Source organism: Peromyscus californicus, unplaced genomic scaffold (assembly GCF_007827085.1).
Source record: "Peromyscus californicus insignis strain IS unplaced genomic scaffold, ASM782708v3 Scaffold_8__1_contigs__length_139910024, whole genome shotgun sequence".
NCBI lineage: Eukaryota > Metazoa > Chordata > Mammalia > Rodentia > Cricetidae > Peromyscus > Peromyscus californicus.
The window spans coordinates 104,362,242-104,388,517 of record NW_026294606.1 but is presented as its reverse complement, the minus strand read 5'-3'; the positions used below and the strand labels follow the sequence as shown (position 1 = coordinate 104,388,517).

The window sequence follows — 26,276 nt, the reverse complement described above, 5'->3', positions numbered from 1 at the left end:
TGAAATAACTATCAGATGAAAACTCTCCCAACCAAAAACTGCCAGTGCTCCTCCAATTACTCCACAAAACAGAAAGAGAAGAATGGGAGCTAAACCAAAGCTTGCTCCCTCCAATGCAAGCATGCTGGACGGCAGGAAATATAGCGCTGTTGTCACACCAAAACAAAGACAAGCGGGGATTAAACGTGCCGCTGTGGAAGAGAGGACAGAATGGAGTCACAACAGCAGCCCTCTCATCCCATTTATTAAAGAAACAGTAAGAAAAGATACAATGCAGGAAAACACCAATCATCCTTCACATCAGGCTGAACAAAGCACAGTGATTCTCCCTTTCATCCCTCCACCCCCACCCCAATTCCCCAATTCCCCTCCACATCAGTTTACGTTTTGAGGTTCTGTGATTGGGAGTACCAGTGTGAGAGGGAGCTGGATGATCAGAGGAGCCTTAAATCTGGCCACCTAAGTCCCAGGAGAAAGGAGCTGCAGGCCCAGTCTAGCAGAAATGTGGTGGGTCTGTGACTTGAGTGTCCACCTCAACATTCTGTGTTCAAGCCCCCAGGGAAAGGTCTGGCAGTAGGACATGGCCAGGTCCAGGATGCCCAGGTCAGTTACTGAAGCATGGTCCGCTCACCAATGCAGCATCACTAGACAGCAAGTGAGCCAATTCTCCAGTGGGGAGCGGGGAGTTAGGACCTGCAGCCAATGTATCCCTGAGGAAAAGTCCACAAGAACAATTCAGGAAACTGGTGAGAAACAGGGAGCAGACAGCTGTGGGTCAAAAGCACAGCAGGCTTCCAGAAGGCCAGAGATCCTTCTTCTTGAGCCAGGATCACCCTACCTGCCACAGCCCGTGTCTCACAAGCAACATTTTGCCTTCAGTCAAGGGAAAAGCAGAGGGAAAAGGCGGCTCATTCGAACTTGAGCCCCGGCTGTGTTCTTCAGACTGTGTGTAGTTCCAGATCTACTCTTTATCTAAGAGACAGCCCCAGCCCAGAACCACAGTGCTGGAAAAACAAAGTGGCCCTGGAAGAAAAATGTAAAATTTAAGGGGGGGTAACATTCCATTTGGGTACATCGCAGCCATTGGACCCCCTGGTCTGGGGAAAGCAGCTGGATTTGAACCAGGGAGGCTGCCTACCCTAGGAAAAGGGACCAAACTCTTGGCTACAGGGCCATTCATCCTTGGAAAGGAAGCTGGGTTAAGACCCAGGGTCCCTGTCGGTCTTGCAAAAGGAGCTGGGTTGATACCCACAGGGCCTGCTGGAGAAGAGCCCAGGTGCCCAGCAGCTGACCGTGGGAAAGCAACTTGACCCGGGCCTAATGGACCAGCAGACCTCGGGAAGGCAGCTGGACCTGGACCCTGCAGGCCAGTGGCCCTTGGAAAGTTAGCTTGGTTGGGGCCTAGTGGCCCAGAGGCTCTTGGGAAAATTGCTGGATTTGAGCCCTGGAGACCAGCAGACCTCTGAAAGGTACCTGGATTTGAAGCCAATGTGCCAGAAGACTGAGAAAAGGCAGCTGGGTTCAGTCCTCCTGATCCTGTCCCCCTTGGAAAGGCTCCAGCATTTACCCCCATTGGGCCCCCTGGCCTTGAGAAATGAGCTGAATTAGGGCCCATGGGGCCAGGAGCCCTTGCCATGGCAGAGGGATTTGGCCCCGGAAGGCCAATTCCTCGAGAGCTAGGACCCGTGTTTGGGCCTATGGGGCCAGGTACTCTTGTCATGTTAGGTGGGTTTGTGCCCATGTTTCCAGAAGCCTGCGAGAAAGCAGCTGAATTTGCTCCTAAAAGACCTGCTGCCCTTAGAATAGGGGCAAGATCTAAGCCTTGAGGTCCAGCCATTCTTAAGTTAAGACCAGATCCTGTACCCAAGAGGCCACCTGCTCTGGTGTCCAGATTTGGGCCTGGGCCTAGGCCACCGGCTCTCGGGTTGGGTCCAAGGCCTGGACCTAAGCCACCAGCTCTCGGGTTAGGCCCCAGGCCTGGGCCTGGAAACATACCTGACCTAGGAGCCGGGTTTGTACCTAAAAAGCTTGATCTCAGATTAGGATTTGGTCCAGGGCCCATGCCGACTGGCCTAGGATTGGGAGGACCAGTACCAGAGGATAAAACACCTGCCCTCAGGTTGGGTACACATCCAGGGCCCACAGGGCCACCACTTCTGGGGTCAGGACTTACTCCCAGGAGCCCACCTGCCCTTGGGTTGGCCATAGGACCAGGGCCAGGAAGCCCCCCTAATCTGGGGTTAGACATAGGCCCTGGGCCTGGAAGAGCCCCTGTTCTAGGGTTTAAACCTGGTCCTGGTCCCGGTCCTGGTCCCGGTCCCAAAAGGCCACCTGGCCTTGGGAAAGAAACTGCACCTGTGCCAGTGGGGTTCATCCCTCTTGGGAAAGAAGCCATGCTTGGGTCACGAGCACCAGCAGGAAAATGTGCTGGATTTGAAGCCAATGAGCCTGATGAACTTGGAAAAGAAGTTGGATTCCTTGGAAACGGAGCCAGGTTTCCACCAAGAGATCCTGCTGCCATAAGGAAAGGATCCGAGTTCACACCCATTGGGTGGCCTGTGTTCATAACAGGCCCTCCCTGTGGTCCCAGGGAACCGTCCAGCCGTCCTCGAGGTGGCAACGGAGCACGAGTCCAAGGAGTTGGCCGCTCTCTAAGGAAAATCCGGGGTTCTTTCATACTTTCTTGGGAACGTTGGTGATAATAGGCTTAGGGCGAGTTTTGAAAAGAATCTTGTTTTTGATGAGTGCTGTCACCAAGTACCGAGTGCCAGTCTCTTGACCAAGCTCATCACAGTCCTGCTCCCCAGGAGTGTGTTTGACAAGGACTGCAAAAGGTTTCTCCAGGTGGATGATTTTCCCATACAGGATATGATGCCCCACGATCAGCACAGGGATTCCCTTTGGCAGAACAAGAAGGAGATGCCTGAGGTTGAGGGCAACGCCATTCCTCAGGTGCCTTTGAAAGCTGCTCTTGGCAGGAATGCTGGCACCTCTCAGTCCCTAATCTGTCCCGTACTAGACAATCCACCCTTGTCCCTTTCTATTCTTTCCAGCCCCATGTAAAGAGCATTTCCACTTTTAGGACCCTTGCAGATTGCCCAAGGCTCCATTTCCCTGCTACTGCAGAGGTGGGAGAACAGCAAGCGGACAGCTCTGCAGACTGGCTAACCCTCGAGCAACAAACCCGAGGACAGTCCTCACACTGGGGCCTGGGAGCACCACCTTGGTGTAGCTTGCTTTACTGAGGCATAAGGCAGGGAAAAAAAAGACCCCTCACCTCAGTGGTGTAATGTAGGTCTCCCAGGAGGTTTCCAGCTAATCCGGTGCTGTAGCGAGCCTCGATCTCCCCCTGTAGTTCCATCAGCACCCATTCTGCCAGGCCTCCAGCCCCCGTACTGCAAGCAAAGGGCTGGCGGTTACAATATTTTTGAGTGGTGAAGGATGAGTAGTCTCCTACACCTACACCACCATCAGAGGCCCAAAGGAGCTCTTTGTTGAATACAAGTTCTTGGGAAATTGGGCAGTGCTGGGAACTGAAATAGAGATCTTAATGCAAATATTTATGTAAGATATACCCGGGGACCCTAATTCTTCCATAACAGTGTGAAACCAGGATAGCCCTTGACACTCAAGCGAAGTAAAATTTTAAAACATACTCACCTGGAAATAACAATTTGCACCATGAGCCTTCCTTCTTTAAAAAAGCAACTGAAAAACTGAAGAAAAAAGAAAAAAACACCTTTAGGACAACAATAATTATAGCTAATATTTACCATTTAACTGTGTGATAGGTACCTTTTCCTCTTGAGAGGAGATCTCTAGTTCAGGTTGTCCCTGAACTCTTCATGTAGTTGAGGATGACTTTGAATTTCTGATTTTCCTGCCTCTACCTCCAGCTTATGTGTTGCTAGGGACCTCACCCAGGGCTTCACACACGCTAGGCCAGCACTCTACCAACCGAGTTTTAAAGGTTTTACATTCCCAGCCCAATGTGTGACAGGCACTTTTCTAAGTGCTTTTAGACATGTTCTCTACTAGCAATGCCATAACAAGGGCTCAGTCTCCTTGCTGACTCTGGACATATAGAGTGCAGCTGCTGACAACAACAGCTGGACTGTGATACACTCAGGTATACTCCAGCAAATCATAAGGTGATTTCTTTCTTTTTTTCTTTTCGGTTTGGTTTTTTTCAGACAGGGCTTCTCTGTGTAGCTTTGGAGCCTGTTCTGGAACTCTCTCTACAGACCAGGCTGGACTCAACTCACAGAGTCTGCCTGCCTCTGCCTCCTGAGTGCTGGGATTAAAGATGTGTGCCACCACCGCCCAGCAATTTCTTTTTTCTTTCTTTTTTTTTTTTTTGAGAGAGAGGGTTTCACTATGTAACTCTGGCTACCCTGGAACTGTGCAGAGCAGGTTCAAAATCCACCTCTGCCTCCTGAGTCATGGAATGAAAGACACATGCCATTCTAATGTGACTCTCAACTAGTGACCACCTTTCCCTTAGATGTGAAAAATACTTACACTTTCACGCTATACAACAGTGCCACCTGGTGGCGATTTTGAGTACCCTAAAAGCTTGATGCCACCTGGCTTTATTTGCCCTTGTGCCTGCCATTCAGGAAGAGACTGAGATTGACTGGACTGGGGGACCAAAGCTAGTTTCTGGTTGTCTCTTGAATGAGACAACATATAGTGTTACCAACCATGGTGTAAAAGGTATTATAATTGTACTCAAACACAGCAAAAACACTAATCAGGATTTTTTCCCCAGTTTTTTGTTTTTTCCTGTTTAAGTCAAGGGCTTGCAACACAACTAAGGCTGGCCTGGGACTCTAGATCTACTCTTGCCTCAGCCTCCAGAGAGTTAGGACTACAGCTGGCACCAGCATGCCATTTAATAGGTTTTTTTACTGGTTATCGCCACTCTGGACCTCCAGTAGGCTTGTATTTTGACAGAACCTCTTCCCAGAGCACCAAAAACAGCAGCTAACAGATTTTGAATTGTCACTATGGACCACATGCTATACACATGTGAACATGGTATTTTAATCAACATGGCAACTCTAATAAGAGGTACTCATTCCTACAGTTGAAGATACTGGGTCATACACAGATAAAATCACTTATTCATATATGGCACATATTCAACTAGAGTATAAAAAAAGCCAAGACAGGAAACTTAAAAAACTTACTTAAAATCACTACCTGATTTTCCCTTCCCAGAGGACAAAACCAAGTGCCAGCAAGAATGAAAAGGCATTTAGGCACTCAGTGACAACATATTTAAGTGCTGTTCACAACAGCAAGACTAGAACTTTAAGTTAGGCTTCTGCACCAAAATAGGTTGTGGCCCCACCCAAGAAAAGGCAATTTATCAGCTTCAAACAAGACCAGTGGAAGACACTAACCTAAGTAGTTTTTTGAGACAAGGTCCATCTGTGAATTTGCAATCCTTCTGTTTGAACCTCCTGAGCACTGAATCAAAGGCATGTGGCACTAAGGCCTACTTCCAAAGCACTTCTGAAGTAAAAGGATAGCAATCCAAATTCAAAAGGCTCAAGTTCAGGTTCTAGCTTGTAAAGTGGAAAGCTACTGTATGATCACACACAGGTCACTAAATGACTAGGGGCTAACACCTAGGTTATGACCACTAGAGTCATGACTAAATATAACACATGCAAGACTGCTTAGACTCATAACCTATTGAGAACAGCTAATTTTTCAGATTGTGAAGTAAGCAATTCAGCTTACGTGAGGTGGGTTGTCAGGGCGAAGGCTGGAGGGGCAGGAAGAGGAAAGAGAGGGAGGATCTGTGGTATCTAAAAATGAATAAAAAATTCCTTAATAAAAAAGTCTCAATAATTCATCAAGTATGCAATACACAGATTGTAAAAGGCCAGTGCTGCACACCAAGTTCTTTCAAATAAGCTTCTGATAACTGACAATTCAGTCAGTGTATGATGAGAAGTGTAAGTTACAGCAAAATAAGGTGGTCTAAGGAAATTGACAGGTAAGTCATGTAAATGAACAGCATAGTCCAAGAATAGGAAAAAGATAAAACCTACTTCCTGGGACTAGGGAGATGGTTCAGTAGGTTCAGCCATGCAAGCATGAGTACCTGAGTTCAAATCTCCAGAACTCATGAAAACACTAAACATGCAGCATTAGCACCTGAAATGGCAGTGGCCTTGTGAGATGGGAGTAAAGGCAAACAAACCCTTAAAAACTTGAAGGTATGCAGTGAAACCACCACCAAGACACTGTCTCAAGGTATAAGACAAGGACTGAATTTAAGGTTGTCCTCCATATTCACATTTGCATACATACATCATACACATGTACCAAAATACCACACTTCCTGAAAACTAATTTCAATGTTTATGTGCTTTTTATTCACAGGAATGAGATAAGATTAGAGACAATGTGGATACAAGGTATTTTCAATGCATTCTCTGCTTCCTGGGTAAGAACTAACAACAATGGACTAAGAAGTGGCACTTGCATACCTACCCATGGGGCTTCAGTTGAAAACATACATCTTTATACACAGATGCAGGAGGCCTTGCCTGAGCTATTTCTATTGATACTGGCAAACATCTGGCAATGCCCTGGAAAATAGTAATTCTATAGCACACAGCTTGGATATTCTGTTGCTGTACCCCATCAAGCCTGTAAAAGCTTATGATAAATCTACTTAGGTGCTTTACATACATAGAAAAAAGAAATACAAGCTCTGTGGGTCAGTCTAGCTTGGATGCACCTATGTACTGATACGGTTATATTTATTGATTTGTGTATATGAGGTTATATTTACCAAATAAGAAACACTGGGGAATGTTTAAATTCTAATAAATTTTGAAATTCTACTTTCATGCCTTAACATTTCCTGCACCATCTAAACTCTATTAGTCCTTTGCTTGCTCCTTGAGATCACTAGACAACTATCCACAGGGCTAAATTAAGTGCTGAACTGAGGATACAGCTGACGGAGTGTGAACATGTACTCCAGTCAGCATGTATTTTATTCAAAAAGCTATTAAAAGCCAGCTGTGGTGGTACACATCCGTAATCCCTGCACTTGGGAGGCTGAGGTAGGAAGACTGAATTCCTACCCAGCTACACAGTAAGATCCTGTTTCTAAAAACAAAAATGAGTATGACAGTGAGCATCTTAATCTGTACCTATCTCCTTGAGACTAGGCAGGAGAAAAAAACCTGCAAAAGAGGAGGTCAAGTATAGTAGGAGCAGAATACCTCTAATCTGAAAACATGAAATGCTACCAAATATGAAAAATTGAAAGCAGATCAGGGCACTAGTATCAAATTTCAGGTTTTTTCAGATTTATCAGTTTAAATATGCTCATCTGCTAAATTGATGCAAATATTCCAAAATCTGAAGCACTTCTCCTGTGAATTGAATAATGCTTAACCTATAACAAGCCAAATTCTGTTAGTAGTAACAAAGAACAAAAACATTACAATGAAAATTCTCTGTAAGGCATCAATTTCTGAGTCTTCAGTCTCACTTCATCCTAACACTAAGAGATAACTACCATTTCTAGGTCGTCTAAGATTTGGCTCGTTTAGAAAAGCAGCAGTGTTATCCAATATAAAAAGAGCTCTCATATCGCTAATCTTTTGGAACATTTACTGATTATCTCTTTTCATCCTACATGGTCATCACAATCTTGATAGGTAAGCAGGATTAGAAAAGCCAAAGGTTCGGGCGGTGGTGGCACACGCCTTTAATCCCAGCACTTGGGAGGCAGAGCCAGGCGAATCTTTGTGAGTTCGAGGCCAGCCTGGTCTACGGAGTGAGCTCCAGGAAAGGTGCAAAGCTACACAGAGAAACCCTGTCTCGAGAAAAAAAAAAAAAGAAAAGAAAAGAAAAGCCAAAGGTTAAGCAACTGGTCACATACTAGTAAGTAGTAAAGGTAATGTGACACTAACCACTCCTCAGTATGGTCCTTCTTTGGTCCTCTCACTAGCCCCTTCTCACACAGTACTTCTGAGATCTAGCTGCCTTGCAACTGGCCTCCTTCTACAAAGCTGCAACCTTGTAACTTGTCTCAAATGTAGCTAATAATCCAAGCTAATACATCAAAGTAGTTAACAACTAAGCTAGCTATTATCCACATTTAGGTTTCTGAAACCTTTAAAAGTCAAATTCAATGCCACTTTCAAGATTCAAAATTATACCCTAAACCTCTGGCCCTCATTGAGGAAAAGCCACGAGGACTGAGGACAATTTTGTCATAGGTTCCTTTTAATCTCTGACCAAACTCAATTCTCACCCTCTGCTTTCTAAATCATTACATATAAAGGATTACATATATAAATATTCTGGAGAACAGCCTGATCAATGACCCTCCATTAACTTCCCAAAATAAAATGTGATTATGATATATATATATATATAGCTAATCATACAAATAGAAAAACAAAGGATGGTGATTTAATGATTTAACAACATACAAAATTTTCTAGGACTAAAGAATGTTTTTTTATAAAGGTCCATTATATCAGCCTGGTCTACAGAGCAAGTTCCAGGACAGCCAGGGATACACAGAGAAACCCTGTCTGGAAACAAACAAACAAAAAAGTCCATTATAACACATCTAAACATCTTGTGCTGTCTTTCACTTTTTCTGCTGTGGATTAAACCAATGTACAGGATAGGCATTACCTCTACCAGTATTTTTGGTTTTCCCTGTTTTAAAGGGAATCCGTTGTAATTTTCCAACTACACTCTAAAATTCATTTTTTCAAAAATTAGGGCAAAATGGTTTAGCCATTTTAAAGCATAAAAAAGTTAAATATATTTCTTAGTATATGTCACTGTCATTAATACCACACTGACAATTATTGTCAATGTTTACAATGAATAAAAACAGCCTATAAAAACAGGTCATCAAAATCCACTTTATGACTGGAGAACAATTCAAACACTATAGTCATGGTTTACCAAACTGCTTCAGTAATTAAGCTCTAGAAGGTCATTTCTCTAAATATGACAACTATTTCTCTATGTGCCTTTCTGCCAAATGAACAATCGAGGAAGTTTTATATATGACTGAATACAAATCACTTTTATTACCAGTGTCATGGTGGTTTTGTGACTGGAGGGAATGTTTGATCCTAATTTCTAAGGGGACCTTGATGGGGTTAAAGTCTAAACTACTTTAAGTGAGACACTTGCTCCCCTCCAAAAAGGGGCTGTGGAGGGGATATGGAACTGAATGCTTCCGAACTTTTCATTAGTGAAGAATGTTTTCAAAACGTGTTTAGATACTATGCATACACGTGGTACGTTCCCATCACGTGGTAGGATTCCTCCATTGGAGGGAATCAATTACTGTTATTTGTAGACAATGGGTAGAAAAGATGGCTTCGGTCGATTTGAGTTACTCCGGTGTTCTCCATCTTCTGCTACTCTGCCACCCCATCTCAACCTTTCCTCCATTTCCTGGCATTACAGTCTCTTCCTCCCAACCCTTTCTGGCCGCGCGGCAGTTGTGAGGGAGGTTCCCCCTCTTTGCTAGATTCTTCTCTCATTTCTTCTATCTCCTCCACCCTTGTACCCCCTCCCACTCTTTCAACTGGACAAACTCTACTTGTAAGCCCACCCACTTTCTGGAACTCCCTCTCCCCGCTTTCAACTCCCTTCAAATTATCCCAGACTACTAGTGGAACTGTTTTACCAAGGTGTTTAGCCCTCCATCTACCTCCCTAAGAAACTACCCCCCCACACACACACTCTATTTAAACTGCTTTCCTCCACAGCCCCCACCAGTCTTCAAATCCTTTATCCTCCTCCCCAAGATTCCTCTTTCAACTACCTACCTTCCTCTACCATTCAATACTATCTAAAATTGTTCCCAGTCCCGCTTCTCTAGGACACCACCCTCCTCAACTCTAGGCTTCACTCCACCCACAAAGCACCCGAGATCACTTTGCCACTACCCTCCAAATAATGTCTCCCAGCAACTTCCTCTCCCCCCCCCCACCATGATTTAAAATAAATGTCCCCTGGAACAAGCCTCCCATTTCTGTCAGCTCCGCCCAACACCCATTTAAGTCTCCTTCTGCCATTCCCGCTTCTTTCTGGGTTCCAGGTCCACTCTGCTCTAGGAGGCCTCCCGACGGGGGACTGAGCCCCTTTCCCCGCACATACCTCGAGGATCCGGCCCGCGCCGCCCCCTGCTCCGTCCTCCGCCCGCGCTCCGCCAGTCTTTCCACCTTTCTCCCACTCCGCCCAGCTCGCTCGCTCCTTTCCTTCCGTCCTTGTACGGCTCATCGGCCCCAAGCTCCCCCGGCCCGCAGAGGGCTAGCCTCGGCCCCCGCGGCCCTCTAGCTCCCTGGCCCGGCGTGCGCCCCTCCCCCGCCCGCTCCCCGCCCCTCCGCTCGCCATTCTTCTCCCCGAGCCGCGCGCCCCGCCCGGCCCCGGCTCCCTAGCTGGCCGCTCCTCCGCGCTCTCGCCCCGGTTCCCGCCTCCGGCCTCATTCCCCGCGGCCTCCCGCGCCCCCCACCCGCGGCCTGACCTGCAATGGCGGCCGCCGAGCGCGGCGCCGCGCGGCCAACGGGCGACAACCGAACCTCCCGCCGCCGTCGCCGCCGCCGCGAGCATTGCCTGCGCACTTCCGGCCTCGCTCCGCCAAGTACTTCCGGGACAGAGCCGGAGAGCGCGCGCGCGCACGTGGGGCCGGGGCGGAGAGAGGCGAGGTCCGGGCTAGCGAGTGCCGGGCGGTAGGTAGGTGAGTTCGGGAAGAACCTCTGGCGGCGGCTGGGACAGTGGGTTCTGAGGGGGTGCTGCTCACCCGGGGTCGGGGGCCCGCGGACCTTGTCAGATAGCCGGTTCCGAGGAGTGGAAGTCACTCCGTGGACTTAGGAGAGGGCAGGGGTGGCGGACACCTCTTGCTCTTCAGAACGTGCCCGCACTGCCTGTGTCTTCCTAACCTCGAGAGTAGACGAGTGAGGGTCGAGCAAGTTCCACTCTCAGTAGGAGTGCACGGCATAGCTGCTAGATCAGGCAGGCAGGGAAAAATCACCAAGTCCTGTCGCTGCCCACTTGTGCTGTGCGTTTCCTTCCCCTCCCCCATCAGCCTCGAGTCGCTTAGAGTGGATCTGTCATTTGCAAACTTAGTAAAGAGTTTAGCATTCTTGCCAAAATGCCCATTTTCAAACTCTCTTCCTCCTCCAATAGGTTAGAAAGATAAGGAATGGAGTAGGCCTTTGGGGGTTAATTTATTGAAGCATCCGTATTGAGTTTCTGGAGGTTGAGCCTTGCTGGGGCACAACAGCATTTTTAGAAATGAACTTAAGTGAGAGATCTTTGAAATCTCCCATCCAACAGTGATGTTAATACAATTGAATGCATGGTAGATTCTCCAGTTAATGTGTAACAATGTCTTTTTTATCCCCCCAGGAATGGGTGAATTTAAGGTCCATCGAGTACGTTTCTTTAATTATGTTCCATCAGGCATCCGCTGTGTGGCTTACAATAACCAGTCAAACAGATTGGCTGTTTCGCGAACAGATGGCACGGTGGAAATTTATAACTTGTCAGCAAACTACTTTCAGGAGAAAGTAAGTTTTTAGGAGCCTGATGTGGAGTTCCTGGTGTTAATTTTAATTCAAGTCTACAACTTACATGTCCTGTCTTCAGATAGATCAAGTGACTCTACTTGCTATGGAATTGTTTAGAATTACAGAACTTCTGTAGCTTATATGAGACCCCTTGATTGGTGAAAGCAGCTCAGGAGTTTGTCCATCTGAAGTTGTTTAGAAAGATCCTACCTAGGAATTGTGTGTCACTGTATGCCATTTGGGGACTGAAGTTTGCTGGGTCTTTTGGCCACTACAAGAAAGAAAGGAACTTGTTGAGATCATGTGATTTTGGTAAAAAAAAAAAAAAAATATATATATATATATATATATATATATATATATATATATATATCTCCGTTCTGGGAGTCTTTGTATGCATTCCATTGTCAATTTAAAGTCTTCAAACGTAATATCAGAAAACTCTGGTAACATGACAGCAAGTAGACTCCCAAGTTCACCTGTCTCCGAGGATGTGGACTTAATTGTCTATATTTGGGAGTAGACAAGGTTTTTAATTAGATGAAATGTCTTTGGGTACACATAAAGAATCATTTGTGTGTACCAGTATTTTGCCTACCTACATGTATGTGCACCTCAAGTGTGCCTAATGCCCATGGTAGTCCGGAGAGGGCATTAGATCCCCTAGAACTGGAGTTAGAAGTGGTTATGAGCTACCATTGGGTGCTGGGACCCTTTACAAGAGCAAAAAGTGCTCTTAAATGTTGAGCCATCTCTCCAGCTCCAGAGACTCCTCCCAAGGGCACTGGTTCCTAATTTTCTTCAGGTGCAAAATGCAACTCAGTTCAACAGAGAAGACATGGGTAAATTAGTGTTCAGTGTCCAGCAGCCTGGCATTTGATGAGACTTAGGCATTCTGTAAATGTTTCTAAGAGAATGAGTGAGTGTCGAGTACTGGTATTAAGACAAGTGTTAGAGCTTTTACATTCATGAAGAAAGATCCGTAACAGTTTCTGACCTGTATAATAAAGCTGGCAGAAGTAGTCTTGACAATTAGGGATCCTTCTCAGAGTTGATGTACTGAAGAACTAATGTGTGTATAACAGTTGCAGCCCTTTCCCACAACAAATGGGTCATTGCTAGAAATAGGACAGAAATGCTTGGGTGTACACTTGTTGCATGCTGTGACTTTTCTGTTTGCCCTTTATAACCACTATACTTGCATAATTTGTATATTTGCTTAATGGCCTCGTTACTGCTTAACTTCAAATTCTGTAAAATGGGGAACTACTATGGCAGCAATGTTTGTGACTGTATTCCAGCTCTTTGTCTAGTACAAAGGCATTGCTAAGTTAATGTTGAGTGGTAAGTCCTCCATTTCTTACCTACCCTCCCTTGTGTTCTGTCATTCTCCTGTGGGTATTTTTTTTTTTTAAGATTTATTTATTTATTATGTATACAGTATTCTGCCTGTATGTGTCCCTGCAGGCCAGAAGAGGGCACCAGATCTCACTACAGATGGTTGTGAGCCACTGTGTGGTTGCTGGGAATTGAACTCAGGACCTCTGGAAGAGCAGTCAGTGCTCTTAACCACTGAGCCATCTTTTCAGCCCCCACCCTGTGGGTATTTTTAACAGCTAACTAATTCAGTCTCATCTTCTGTTTTCCCCATTCTCCTTTCCTATTCATTAAAATTAGGCCAGGTGGTGGTGGTACACACCTTTAATCCCAGCAGAGGCAGGGGGATCTCTGAGTTCAGGGCCAGCGTGGTCTATAGAGTGAGTTCCAGAACAGCCAGGGTTACACAGAGAAACCCTGTCTCAAAAAAACAAAAAAAGATTACTAACCTCTGGCTGGGTAAGATGGCTCAGTGGGTAAAGGCGTTTGCTTCCAAGACTGACAGCCTGAGTTTGATCTCTGCTACCCCTGGGTAGAAGGAGAGACCGGCCCTGCCGGTTGTCCTTTGACCTTTATATGCACATGCGCATGTATGCACGGATACATACACATTAAATAGAAGACAATAGAGGATTGCTGACCTCAGTCACATCATTAGAGAAAGAAAGACGAGGAACTAGGAGTAAGGGGAGCTGTGTTCCCTTCGCTCCGTTGACGTTAGCCTTTTGGACAAGCCGCTTAACCCATGTGTCTCTTGGCCTTGCAAATTCAGATAGGAAGCATAGTCTCTTTGTGTCAAAGAGGCATAAAGTTAAAATGCCTTGATATATATGAAAATTTGGAATATCCAGAAAAAAATACTTAGAAATCTGAGATTATGGCGGGGGGAGGGGGGGTGTGCTGGTACACACCTTTAATCCCAGGACTCAGAAGACAGAAGCAGGCTTATTTCCGTGAGTTCTGGGCCAACCTGATCGCCAGGCTCTGCCTCCCGAGTGTCGGGATTAAAGGTGTACGCCACCTGGCCTATTTTGCACAACTCTATATACACATAAAGTGAACACACTGGCCTTCAGCCTGTGTACAGTCATGCGTCTCGTGTTTTTGTAATCATGTTTTATCTCTTAATACAGGTGTGTTTTGAGAAATGTATTAGTGGTTGATCATTAGAGAGGTGGCTTATGCAAACCCGCCATTGTATAGCCTTATTGTATAGACATCTAAATCTGTATTGGAATGCTCTAGACAATTGTAACATAATGGATAATATTTGTGTGTTTAAACACAGAACAAGTACAGTAGAAATAACTAAAAAGGATTAGCAATAATAGACCTACATAAAGGCATTTAGTTTGAATGATGGTTGCAAGACTGAAAGTTACTGTTGGTTAGTAAGCTAGTGATCAGTGAATTCTAAGGTCTAGGATAGGACAGTGCACTATTTCCGATTTTCTTAACACTATCCATTAGGGTACACTAAATTTACTGGCATTTCTCCGGGTTTGTGTGTGTGTGTGTGTGTGTGTGTGTGTGTGTGTGTGTGCGCGTGCGTGTGCGCGCGCGCCTGCATCTCTATAAATCAGAGGACAGCCTGGGGGAATCAGTTCTTTCCCACCATGTGGGTCCTGGGTGTTGAATTTGGGTCCTCAGGCTTGGTAGCAGGCACCTTTACAAATTAAGCCATCTTCCATTCCCCAAATACTTATTTTATGTCCTTGCTCCATATGCCATTTTATTTTGCTTTTAAAACTTGGTTGGTTTTGTTGTTAAAAACTAAATCATCCATTGTATAGCATAACTGTGACTGCCTGGTTAAGTAAGAAGACCAAAAATCCTAGATAGAAAAACTGGTTTTGTAGGGTGGGGATGGGAATGACCATCAGTTCTGGGGATCTCTGTGACCCCCACAAGCCTGCAGAGAGATGATCTTCGGACAGCAAGAAGGCAGTTTGGGGTATTGGTTCAGACATCTGGAGTCTGACCCCAAGTAGCTTATTTTTGGCATATTTAAGCACAGCACAATTTGGTGATGACTAATCAATCCTGCATATACAACAAAGCACACATAAATCCCCTTGAGGAACAAAGTAAGCTAAATGCAGATCAGACACAACTACACAGAAACTCTTTGTAAAATTCATAAAGATGGATTCTATAGATTGACCGAGAAAAACAAGCTTACCATAGGGTCTGGGAGAGGGTTAGGTGCCTAAAAAGTCTAGCCACACAGATAGCACAAAGGCTGGTAAGCTCCCAGCCTTCTGAGTTGATAAGAGGTTATGCGTTCTATCACTTGAAAGGAACAACCCTATGTACTAACATTCCAGGTTCCCCTAGTGCTTATCTGTGAGCACAGAGACCTTTGTGTCTTTTACAATCAACCAGTCAAGAAGTTTACGATAGTTTTTAAGAAATTATTTATCTCACATCTAATTAGACACATTAAACCAGCTTTTTTTTATGCATGGAGGCTCACTGTAGCCCACACTGGCTTCAGATTTAAAGCAATCCTCCTGCCTCAGCTTCCTGAGTGCTAGGATTATAGTCATAAGCTACCACACCTGGCTAAATCAATCTTGAATATCTTAATTCTTAAATATTAGTTGAAAAGCTTCTTCCGAATTAGTCCTAGTTTAAAAGAGAGAGAATCAAACATATAACTAAAGTACAGTAATATTAAGTAGCTAAAATTTGAAGCTGAAAGAAATAAAAGTCTAATCGACATAAATGTTTGATAGTGACAAATTCTATGTTAGATATTTGTGGGGAAATACTCGGCAAGAGCTGTTGATTGATGAATTCATGGCAAGTTTGTGTGTTACAATGTTTCTGTAGTTTTGAATTCATGGCAGGTTGAAAAGTTACCATGTTTCTGTAGTTTTTCCCAGGTCATGAGTCTCGAGCTACAGAAGCCCTGTGTTGGGCAGAAGGACAGCGGCTCTTCAGTGCTGGACTCAACGGAGAAATTCTTGAGTATGACCTCCAGGCACTAAACATAAAATATGCTCTGGATGCCTTTGGAGGACCTATTTGGAGTATGACTGCCAGCCCCAGTGGCTCTCAACTTTTGGTCAGTAAGCAACTATGGGTAATTCAAAATAGAATACTTTTACGCTCACTCAAACTTCCTTTCCCATGCTTAAGTCACATAGAAATCCCAAGCTTAGCAAGGTATCAGGACTCATAAGACAAGATATTGGAATTGGCAACGAAGGTTAAAAACCCTGGCTGGAGAGATAGCTCATCAGTTAAGAGCACTGGCTGCTCTTGCACAGGATCTGGTTTGATTCCCAGCACCCACATGGTGGCTCACAACAGTCCTAACTCCAGTTCCAAGGGATCTGACACCTCCTAGCCTCCACGGGCACTAGATATAAGTGGTGCGCATACATACATACAGTCAAAGCTCATATAGATAAACAGTAATAAACCACTGCTCACTTTGCCCTTATGCTATTAGCTTGATGTTTTGGAATATTTGTACACTGTGTGAAGATGTGTTGCTGTGATTGGTGTAATAAAAAGCTAAATGGCCAAGAGCTAGGCAGGAGGTATAGGCGGGACTTGCGGGCAGAGAGAGGAGGAAGTCAGAGGAGACACAGAAGAAGCAGGATGGGCAGTACATGACAGAATGCAGATTAATAGAAATGGGTAAATTTAAGTTATAACAGCTAGTTAAAAACAAGCCTAAGCTAAGGCCAAGTTTTCATAATTAATAATAAGTCTTTTTGTCATTTGGGAGCTGGCTGGTGGGACAGAGAAAGACTTATTACAGATTGGACCTTGTTTTCACTTGTGAAATGTCATGGTTAATTAATTTCAGAATTTTCTTTTTAAACTTCTTTGGAACTAAGAAATGTAGAGACTAGTTTTGTTTTGATTTTTTTTGGGGGGGGGCAGGGGAGGGTGGTTTCAAGACAGGGTTTCTCTGTGTAGTTTTGGTGCCTGTCCTGGATCTCACTTTGTAGACCAGGCTGGCCTTGAACTCGCAGATCCACCTGCCTCTGCCTCTTGAGTGTGGAGATCAAAGGCGTGCGCCACCACCTCCCGGTGGTCACTAGATCTTTTATCTAGGCCATAGGTCTCTGGCAGGTATGTGTGAAGCCCTACTTCTTCTTCTTCTTTTTTTTCCCCTGAATCTAAAGAGTTTATTGCCTTCTATGTTTCATGGAAAATGTAACATGTTTCTTCAGCACAACTCTGAAAGGCAGAGCATAGCTGGGTGAAAAGCTCTACTTCTAGTCTGTGTCATATGCAGAAATTTGGCCACTGGTTAGAACTCTTTGGGCCTGCTTTCTGACTAGACTATGGAGTTGGCCAGGAATGTACTATCATCCTCTTGATTGTAGGTCCCCTCCCCCGTCTGACAGGCTGTTTGGTTTGTTTTGATTTTAGGGCAAGTGATAGCTTTTGGAGAAGAAACAATATATACATTTGTGTATAGGGATGTTAGTCCTAAAAAGGTTCATTTAGTCTGTTTTCTATCTCTGTCTCTAAATAGGTTGGTTGTGAAGATGGCTCTGTGAAACTATTTGAGGTCACTCCAGACAAAATCCAGTTTGCAAGAAATTTTGATCGGCAAAAAAGTAAGAGTTGTTTTTGGTAGGGTAATGGATAGTTTCACATATGTCTTAGTTTGGGTTTCTGTTGTTGTGATAAACTCCATGACCAAAAGCAATTTGGAGAGGAAAGAGGTTATTGTATCTCATAGCTCCATGGCACAGTCCATCATCCAAGGTAGTCATGTCAGGAACTCAAGCAGGGCAGGAACCTGGAGGCAGGAGCTGATCCAGAGGCCATGGAGGGGTGCTGCTTACTCCCTTGCTCAGACTGCTTGCTGGCTTTTTGTTTGTTTGTTTGTTTGTTTTTTATTTTTCAAGACAGGGTTTCTCTGTGTAGCTTTTTGGATCCTGTCCTAGAACTCTCACTGTGTAGACTAGGCTGGCCTCGAACTCGTAGAGATCCACCTGCCTCTGCCTCCCAAGTGCTGGGATTAAAGGCTAGCTGTGGTTCTTAACCCTGCTAGCCAATTTAAATGTCTTGGGGAGTATCATGAGCAACTGCTGGTGCCTGGGCTCTGGGTTGTATTGGCACTGAGGTGCCGAGCAGGGATTGACAAGCAGTTTCTGTAAAGTACTGAGCACAACGGTACTTGAGGCTTGAAGGCAATATAGTCTCTGCTAACTCTAGGTGTAGGACAGAAACAGCCAAAGACAGTCATGAGCATATGCGTAACTGTGTGCTGGTAGAACTTGATTTACAAAAGCCAGCAGTGGGCTGTAGTGTGTTGGTGCCTGTGTCCTTCAGTAATGGTTACCCACTGTAATCAGAGTTTTGTTATTTCTTAATTGGAAAGGTGATAGAATAGTTTTTTGTAAATATCATAGAGTTACTCTAGTATATGTCAAGTTGACAAAACACTAACCAGCACAACCAAAGAAAGAAAGAAGGACACTTAATTATGGTTGGTTAACATCAGGGATCTCTTCTGAGAAATATGTTAGATTATCTCATCGTGTGAACATCATCAGGTATGCTTACACAAACTGAGGTGACTGATGTCACTGGATGATGGGATCTTGTGAGGTCACCGTCCTATAGTCAATGCATCTTTGTTTGTAATGTTAATGTATATGCATGACAGTACGTGTCTCTTTAGTCTGAAGTCAATGTCTGTGCACATTGAAATTTTGAAGTATGTATTTATTTACACATTTTCCTCAACTATTTATATATTATTAAAGCAAGTTGTCAAATACTCCATTGTGGGTCCCAGGACAGTTTATCAACTATGGTGAATGGGGAAGCTAATATTGAATTACAGAGCCCTGTAGGAAATTGTGGAAGGAGGGCTCAGTTTGTTTTGGCTGCATATTTATATGTCACCTTTTTTATTGTTTTATTACTCCTAAGGTCGGATCCTGAGTCTTAGCTGGCATCCTGCTGGTACCCACGTTGCAGCTGGCTCCATAGACTACATTAGCGTGTTTGATGTCAAATCAGGTGACTTTTTCTACTTAGTGCATTTGGGGTGTGGGTGTTGTCAGATTTACATTTCTCAGTTCCCAAGAGCATAACTTTGTCATGTTTCAGTGACCCTGATGACCAAACTTCTCATTAATCCCTACTCATGTACACCACAGATTTTGCCCCGTGTTTTCCATGTGTGTGTTCTGTGTGTGTGTCTCTGTCTCTCTGTGTATTCTGTGTTATATATGTGTATACATGCCTTCGTAGGTGGTGACCAGAAGAAGACTCTAGATGTCCTCCTTTCTCTTTTTGAGGCACAGTCTCTTGTGAACCCCAGGGGTGGAGTTTGCTTTTTTTTTTTTTTTTAAGCATAGGTCATCAAGAAGCTAGTTCCGGTGATCCTTCAGTCCCCAGCCCCTCCATGTTGGGGTGACAGGTGTGAAGGGGCCATGTCCAACCTTTATACATGTGCTGGGATCCAGACTTCTCCCCTTTTTTGACTTGTGTAGTAAGCACTCTTTCCACTGGGCGTCTCTCTAGCCTCCCTCTCATTCCTGTTTTTGATGACCACTGCTGCATTTGGGGGAATCTTCGTTCTTCAGGGGGTACAGCACTTTCTTCATAAGAGGGTATGACAGTAACATGCACTCTCGAGTGTATGTCCTAGGAAAAATGGAATATAAAGTAGAAAACCATGACTTTTTTCACTTCTTGGCCTGGAAAATTGGCTAGTAGATTCCTTAGTGGAGAGGTTGCCTTAGACTTGTTAGATGAACGTGTTTGTACATGTGTAAGATACAGAGACAAGCCAGGCGGTGGTGGTGGGTGCCTTTAATCCCAGCACTCAGAACACAAGGCAGGTGGATTCTTTGAGTTCGAGGCCAGCCTGCTCTACAGAGTTCCAGGACAGTCAGGGCTACACAGAGAAACCCTGTCTCAAAAAACCAAAAAAAAAGCTGGGCAGTGGTGGTGCATGCCTTTAATCCCAGCACTCAGGAGGCAGAGGCAGGCAGATCTCTGTGAGTTTGAGGCCAGCCTGGGGCTACAGAGTGAGTTCTAGGACAGGTTCTAAAGCTACACAGAGAAACCCTGTCTCCAAAAAAAAAAAAGAAAGAAAGAAAGAAAAAAAAAAGAGAGAGAGAGAAATAAAGACAAAATGGATTGGACATGTCTTTTTGGTTTTCTTTTTCCTCAGTGCCTGGCTTGTGAGTTTCTTTGTTTTGTTTGCCTTTAGTTACACATGCCTATAACCAAAGAATTCTTAAGGCTTACTACAAAAAGTGGGAACCCCCCTATATCCCTTCTCCTGATCCCCAAAATAAACCACTTCAACCCTTAACTGATTCTTTTGGGGTTTATCTGTGCTGTACACGGCATGTTTATAATTCTACATTGTGATTTTTTTTTTTTAATTTTGCATGTTATTGACTTCAACATCTGAGTCTTCCCTGTGTGTACCTTCTGCCTTAGTGTCCATCGCGTTGTCTCTTGGTTATCTGCTTATTTGTAACTGCGTTCCCATCAGTAGTCAGGCGTTTTGTCATGGCCTTGTGCACTGCTCCCATAGGAAGTTACTTTCCTTCCTGTCTGCTTCCTGGTGAATATTCCCATTCTCCCTACATTTCTGCCACCTCATCCATAAAGTCTTTCAGTTATATAAATTGGTACAAAACACATCTGAGTATTTTGGTGTTTTTGTTTGTTTGTTCCTGCCATTTCTATGTCCTTAAAAATACGTCTCTCTGTTTTAACTTCTTCCTTCCGGTCTGGCTTAGCCACTTGGTCCATGCTGCACAAGTGTGAGGTTGGAAGGCTGGTGTTTCGGGCTTTCTGGGGTCCCTTTTGCTTCTGTGTTGTTTAGAATTCTCCCTTTCCCTGTTAGGAAGTCTGGTGCGGTGCTGATGGTTGACCTGTGAGCATGTGCCTTTTTCCCTTTCCCTTTCCCTTTCCTTTGTGGGGGTTTTCTTTGTTTCTCTGGTGGAGAGCCATCCCAGGCCCTTTATGCACTAGGTGAACCCTCTGCCTCTGAGCCCTGTAATACTTGTTGATGTGTGAGTCTGTTGGTTGTGGGTTTATTTTTTTCTCTTTTGTCAGTCAGATGTGCTAGATATGTAGGAGATTGTTTTAATTCAAACCCTGGGTTTTGGGGGACATTCTTACAATTACTTGGTAGATCAGTTTCTGTTTTCTCTTTCTGGAATTTCGTTACTTCAGTGTTGGGTCTTCTAACTTTCTTAGTCACTCTTTTTTTTTTTTTTTCTTTGTTTGTTTGTTTGTTTTTTCAAGACAAGGTTTCACTTGTAGCTCTGGCTGTCCTGGAACTTGCTTTGTTTGAACTCACAGAGATCCACCTGCCTCTGCCTCCCAAGTGCTGGGATGAAAGGCATGTGCCAACACCACTGGGCTTTAAGATTTATTTATTAGCCGGGCGGTGGTGGCGAAAGCCTTTCATCCCAGCACTTGGGAGGCAGAGGCAGGCGGATCTCTGTGAGTTCGAGGCCAGCCTGGGTTACAGAGTGAGTTCCAGGAAAGGTGCAAAGCTACACAGAGAAACCCTGTCTCGAAAAACCAAAAAGCAACAAACAACAAAAAGGTTTATTTATTTATTATGTATACATGCTAGAAGAGGGCATCAGGCCTCATGATAGATGGTTGAGAGCCACCATGTGGTTGCTAGGAATTGAACTCAGGACCTCTGGAAGGGCAGCCAGTGCTCTCAACCACTGAGCCATCTCTCCAGCCCTCATCTTTTTTATTTTTTACTGTTCACCAGTATAAATTTGTCATCTTTATATCTTAAATGTTTGCAGTAAAATTTTCACTTAGCCACCTCCAAAGGTCTTTTCTGTTTTTAGCTGCAATAAATAGCCTATGCTAAGTTTGTGTTCTGTGGTTATGCCTGCAGCCTCTGAGGCTGTTCTTTCTTTCTTTTTAAGAGTTGGACCAGGGCAGTGGTGGCACACACCTTTAATCTCAGCACTTGGGAGGATCTCTGTGAGTTTGTGGCCAGCCTGGTCTACAGAGCAAGATCCAGGACAGGCACCAAAACTACACAGAGAAACCCTGTTCAAAAACCCCCCCAAAAAAGAGTTGGGGTTTTGTTTTTTGGTGGTGGTGGTGGTGGTGGTGTGTGTGTGTGTGTGTGTGTGTGTGTGTGTGTGTGTGTGTGTGTGTGCAGGAACCTGCTAGAGCTATAGTTAAATGCTGTTGTGGGTTCTGGTAACCACACTCCAGTCCTGCAAGAGCAGCAAGTACTCAACAACGGAGCCGTCTCTCCAGCCCCTCACTCTGAAGCTGTGGGTGATAGTATTTGGCAAGTGTTGTGTACTCTTGCTGTCCTACTGTTCATTTGTTTGCCTTTTCTGTTTGTCTGTCCAGCTTTTCTTGTTCGAGGAGGCTTTCTCCGAGTGTGTACTGTTTGTTCTTGTTCCATCAGTGAGACTCTTGAGCATGCTCTCCACTGAAGAGTCATCTGGGTGGCCTGTTGGGGAACTTCTGAAGTGAGGATCTTAGAAAAAAAATTTTCCCTTCTTGTGTGACTTGGTTCCCAGAAATCAATCAATCAATCAGTTGGTTTTTTGGTGCTGGGGATCAGGTCAACCCTGGGTATTACACATCCCCACCACTGAGCTGCTTTCTCAGACTCTCTCCATTCTCCTCCCTGGTGAGTGCAGGCCTCGCTGTCACCGTTCTGAGGATAAGAAATCTGATGTCTGTATGTCCTGTTAGCAGTTTTCACTTGACCCCGTTTCCCCTCTAGACACCCTTGTCCCATACTTGGTTCCCAGTCCTTTCTTATGAGAGTCTTCACTTAAGACAGTTTGGTTACTGTCTGCTGCTTACTCAGGTCTGCAGCCTCTTAGATTAACTTCCAGCCATCTCCTCCTCGGAGGTCTCTCGTCCTCTTGTTTCTGAAGTACTCCTGGGTCCCTAGCTCCTGGGGGTTCTGGTATAAATCAGGTTTTCCCTAAGGCTAACCTGTGTCTTGGTTCCAAGGCTCTACTTAGTTACCACTCCCTGAGTTTTTGTCTCTGTCTTCTTGTCTCCCTTTCCTATATACAGAGTGTGGGAAAGAGAGAGTGTAATGTGTGTATGCAGTGTGCCGGCTTTTAAGTGGACGTTACACCTTTCCATCCATCTCCCCAGAAGGGATTTCTGGTCTTCTCTGCCTCCCTCCCTCTCACTGAACTCTTTCCTCTTCAGGTGCCCTTTTTGGAGTTTTAAAACAGTTCAACACAGCTGCCATTTAATGACTATCTGTGTTCAGGCATCTAACTCATCACATTATGCTTGTCCATGCAGTTTTGGAAAACTGAAACTAAACACCATCTACATGTGTACCTCTCTTGTTTTTCAGGGAACATTATTCGTAAGATGGTTTTAGATAGGCAACACCTGGGAATAACTAAGTCACGGTGTATCGTGTGGGGTGTTGCCTTCTTGTCCGACGGCACTGTCATAAGTGTGGACTCTGTTGGAAAGGTGCAGTTATGGGACTCAGCTACCGGGACGCTTGTTAAAAGCCATCTCATCGCAAATGCTGATGTGCAGTCTATTGCTGTTGCTGATGTGAGTATGGTCCCAGCCCAGGTAGTCCTTGAACTTATGATCCTCCTGCCGAGCCTCCTGAGTAGCTAGGATTACCACCTTCTGTCACCAAAGCTCAGCTTCCAAGTCATTCTTGGGGTCTGTCTTTTCCCATATATTGCTTACGTGGTTTAGAAGGATTCAATTTTTTCTCACAACTAACATGTTTAAATCTATTTTATATTTAATATTTATTTAATATTTAAATCTATTTTAGGTATTTCATTTCTTGTACTGAGCATAGTTTTTATGTAGTAACATGTCACCTAATAGCAGGAACACATTCTGAGAAATACATCAGTATGAGATTTCAACATTGTATGAGCATCAGGGTATACTTATGTGAACAGGTAGCAGAGAAAGCTACTACATTGCACACCTAGTGGACCAATTGTATGTGCTATTCTTTTACACAACCAGCAGCAGAGAAATTTAATTCTTTCTAAACCATGTAAGCAATGACCTAGCATCTACCGCGTTCTTTAATAGAAATGTTTAACTCATAAAGAAGTTATTGCTAGGCTGGCAAGATGGCTTAGCAGGTCATGACATTTGCCACCAAGTAAGGAGGGAACCAGCTCTGGAAAGGTGTCATCTGACCTCCACACAAACACTGTGATGCATGTGTGTATACACATACAAAACAAATAAGTTTTGTTTTTTTTTTTTAAAAAGGTGCTATACCGGATGATGGTGGCACACTCCTTTAATCCCAGCATTCAGGAGGCAGAGGCAGGTGGAACTGTATGAGTTCAAGGCTAGCCTGGTCTACAGAGCTCATTCCTAAACATCCAGGGCTACACAAATGAGCCCCATCTCGAAAAATGAAAAAGAAAAAATTAATAATACTAAGAAACATTATGTTTTATACAATCAAATAAAAATACCAAGTGCTTTACTTGAAACTGTAAGAAATTTTTGCTTTTGTTTTTTTAAGATTTATAGCCAGGCAAAGAGACACTCCAATGTAAAAAAAAATATATATATGTATATATATGTGTATGTATGTATGTTTGTTTGTTTGTTTTTGTGGTGGGAGGTTATTTTGTTTTCCAAAACAGGGTTTCTTTGTGTAGTCCTGGCTGTCCTGGAACTCTATAGACCAGGCTGGCCTCAAACTTACAGAGATCTGCCTTCCTCTGCCTCCCAAGTGCTAGAATTAAAGGCGTGTACCGGGCTGGAGAGATGGCTCAGAGGTTAAGAGCACTGGCTGCTCTTCCAGAGGTCCTGAGTTCAATTCCCAGCAACCACATGGTGGCTCACAACCACCTGTAATGAGATCTGGTGCCCTCTTCTGGCCTGCAGTCACATATGCTGTACACATAATAAATAGATAAATAAATTTAAAAAAAAAAAAAAAAAAAAGGCGTGTACCACCACTGCCCACCTTTTTTTAAAATGTGCATTGGTATTTTGCATGTATGTGAGTCTGTTGGATCCCCTGGAACTAGGGTTGCAGACAGTTATGAGCTGCCATGTGGGTGCTGGGAGCTGAACCTGGGTCCTCTGGAAGAGCAGCCAGTGCTCTTAACCACTGAGCCATCTTTTCAGCCTTTGTTGTTGTTGTTGTTTTTTCTAATTGTGTGTGGATGTGGGTATGTGTACTGGAGTATAGACGGCAGAGGCTTCAGATCCCTTTGGGGCCGGAGTTATAGGAGGTTGTAAACTACATTATGTGTGTGCTAGGAACTGAGCTCAGGTCCTCTAAAAGAGCAGTAGTGCCCTTAACTGCTGAACCATCTCTCCAACCCTGTAATTCTTAAAATCTTAATGCAAACTAAAAATCTCCACCCAAATCAAACTTTGAGTACAGTTAAAGGTGTGTCGACTCTGCCCACACCAGCATCATTGCAAAAGGTGAGTAACGTTTGGTGCTCCTTTTTGACAGCTGTGGTGTCATTGGGTAGTAGGAACTTTTGGTTCCTTAGACTTTTATTGACCATGTACTTGGTTTTTCGTTGAATGTGTAGCATATGACTGCATAGCACTTTGGTGGTACTCATTGTTAGCGTTGTCAGTAGTGGGCGATTGTTGCCTATGTCTGAGCTTGCTCCTCTGATGGAGCTGCCTTCCCTGGGAAGCTCCCTTCTTTTTCCCCTCCCCCAGGCATGGTTTCTCTGGGTGGCCTTGGCTGCCCTGGAACTCTGTAGATCAGAACGGTTTCAAACTCACAGAGATCCACCTGTGTGCTGGGATTAAAGGCGGGTACCACCTCCGCCAGACAGGAACATCCCTTCTAATTCAAGGCACGATTTTTCTTTTCCCCTGAGCTTCCCAGATAGAAAACCTAAAAGAACATTTTTCCATCTGGCCCTTGTTATGTTGACGTCTCCCCCTCATGATTTGATTTCTCAGCAAGAAGACAGTTTTGTGGTGGGTACAGCCGAGGGCACGGTATTCCATTTTCAGCTGGTCTCCGTGACTTCCAACAGCAGTGAGAAGCAGTGGGTGCGGACAAAACCATTCCAGCATCACACTCATGATGTGCGCGCTGTGGCCCACAGCCCGACAGCCCTGATATCAGGAGGTAGGTCCTCCCCCAGCCAGCTGCTCTTGACTCTGCCCAGCTCTGATTGTTTTCTCTTCATGAAGGATTTCTCTCATTGTGTGCCTTTGTTTCAGGCACTGACACCCATCTAGTTATTCGTCCTCTCATGGAGAAAGTGGAGGTGAAGAATTACGATGCTGCCCTTCGAAAGATCACTTTCCCCCATGTGAGTATCCCCTCTCACCCTCAGCACCTCCCCATCCCTCTAT

At 44.6% G+C, this 26,276-nt stretch overlaps 3 protein-coding genes across 6 annotated transcripts in view; 1 reads left to right on the top strand and 2 right to left on the bottom strand.

Annotated features, from left to right (window-relative positions):
* Window positions 1–227: 227 nt before the first annotated feature.
* On the bottom strand, window positions 228–2,677 carry Derpc (DERPC proline and glycine rich nuclear protein). Its single transcript, XM_052727063.1, has one exon. The coding sequence runs from the start codon at window positions 2,675–2,677 to the stop codon at window positions 962–964; it is 1,716 nt and encodes a 571-aa protein (XP_052583023.1). The 3' UTR covers window positions 228–961.
* Window positions 2,674–10,649, bottom strand: Chtf8 (chromosome transmission fidelity factor 8). 2 transcript variants are annotated; one of them, XM_052727065.1, is made up of 5 exons: window positions 10,541–10,649; window positions 5,752–5,819; window positions 3,661–3,716; window positions 3,278–3,395; window positions 2,674–2,898 (listed from the first exon to the last, which is right to left on the bottom strand). In XM_052727065.1, the coding sequence occupies exons 3-5, from the start codon at window positions 3,681–3,683 to the stop codon at window positions 2,674–2,676; spliced, it is 366 nt and encodes a 121-aa protein (XP_052583025.1). In that variant the 5' UTR covers window positions 3,684–3,716; window positions 5,752–5,819; window positions 10,541–10,649. The 2 variants fall into 2 exon arrangements, with proteins under 2 accessions (XP_052583025.1, XP_052583024.1); XM_052727064.1 differs by lacking the exon at window positions 5,752–5,819 and having other exon boundaries at window positions 10,541–10,642.
* Utp4 (UTP4 small subunit processome component) overlaps window positions 10,640–26,276 on the top strand; it is a 34,074-nt gene continuing 18,437 nt past the window's right edge. For 2 of the 3 annotated variants that reach the window (XM_052727059.1, XM_052727057.1), the window contains exons 1-8: window positions 10,640–10,753; window positions 11,425–11,585; window positions 15,841–16,032; window positions 17,464–17,548; window positions 18,876–18,965; window positions 23,290–23,501; window positions 25,875–26,046; window positions 26,142–26,233. In XM_052727059.1, coding sequence (XP_052583019.1) covers window positions 11,427–11,585; window positions 15,841–16,032; window positions 17,464–17,548; window positions 18,876–18,965; window positions 23,290–23,501; window positions 25,875–26,046; window positions 26,142–26,233 — 1,002 coding nt within the window. In that variant the 5' untranslated portion in view covers window positions 10,640–10,753; window positions 11,425–11,426. The remainder of the gene's footprint in view (window positions 10,754–11,424; window positions 11,586–15,840; window positions 16,033–17,463; window positions 17,549–18,875; window positions 18,966–23,289; window positions 23,502–25,874; window positions 26,047–26,141; window positions 26,234–26,276) is intronic. The other variant, XM_052727058.1, reaches the window with a different exon arrangement.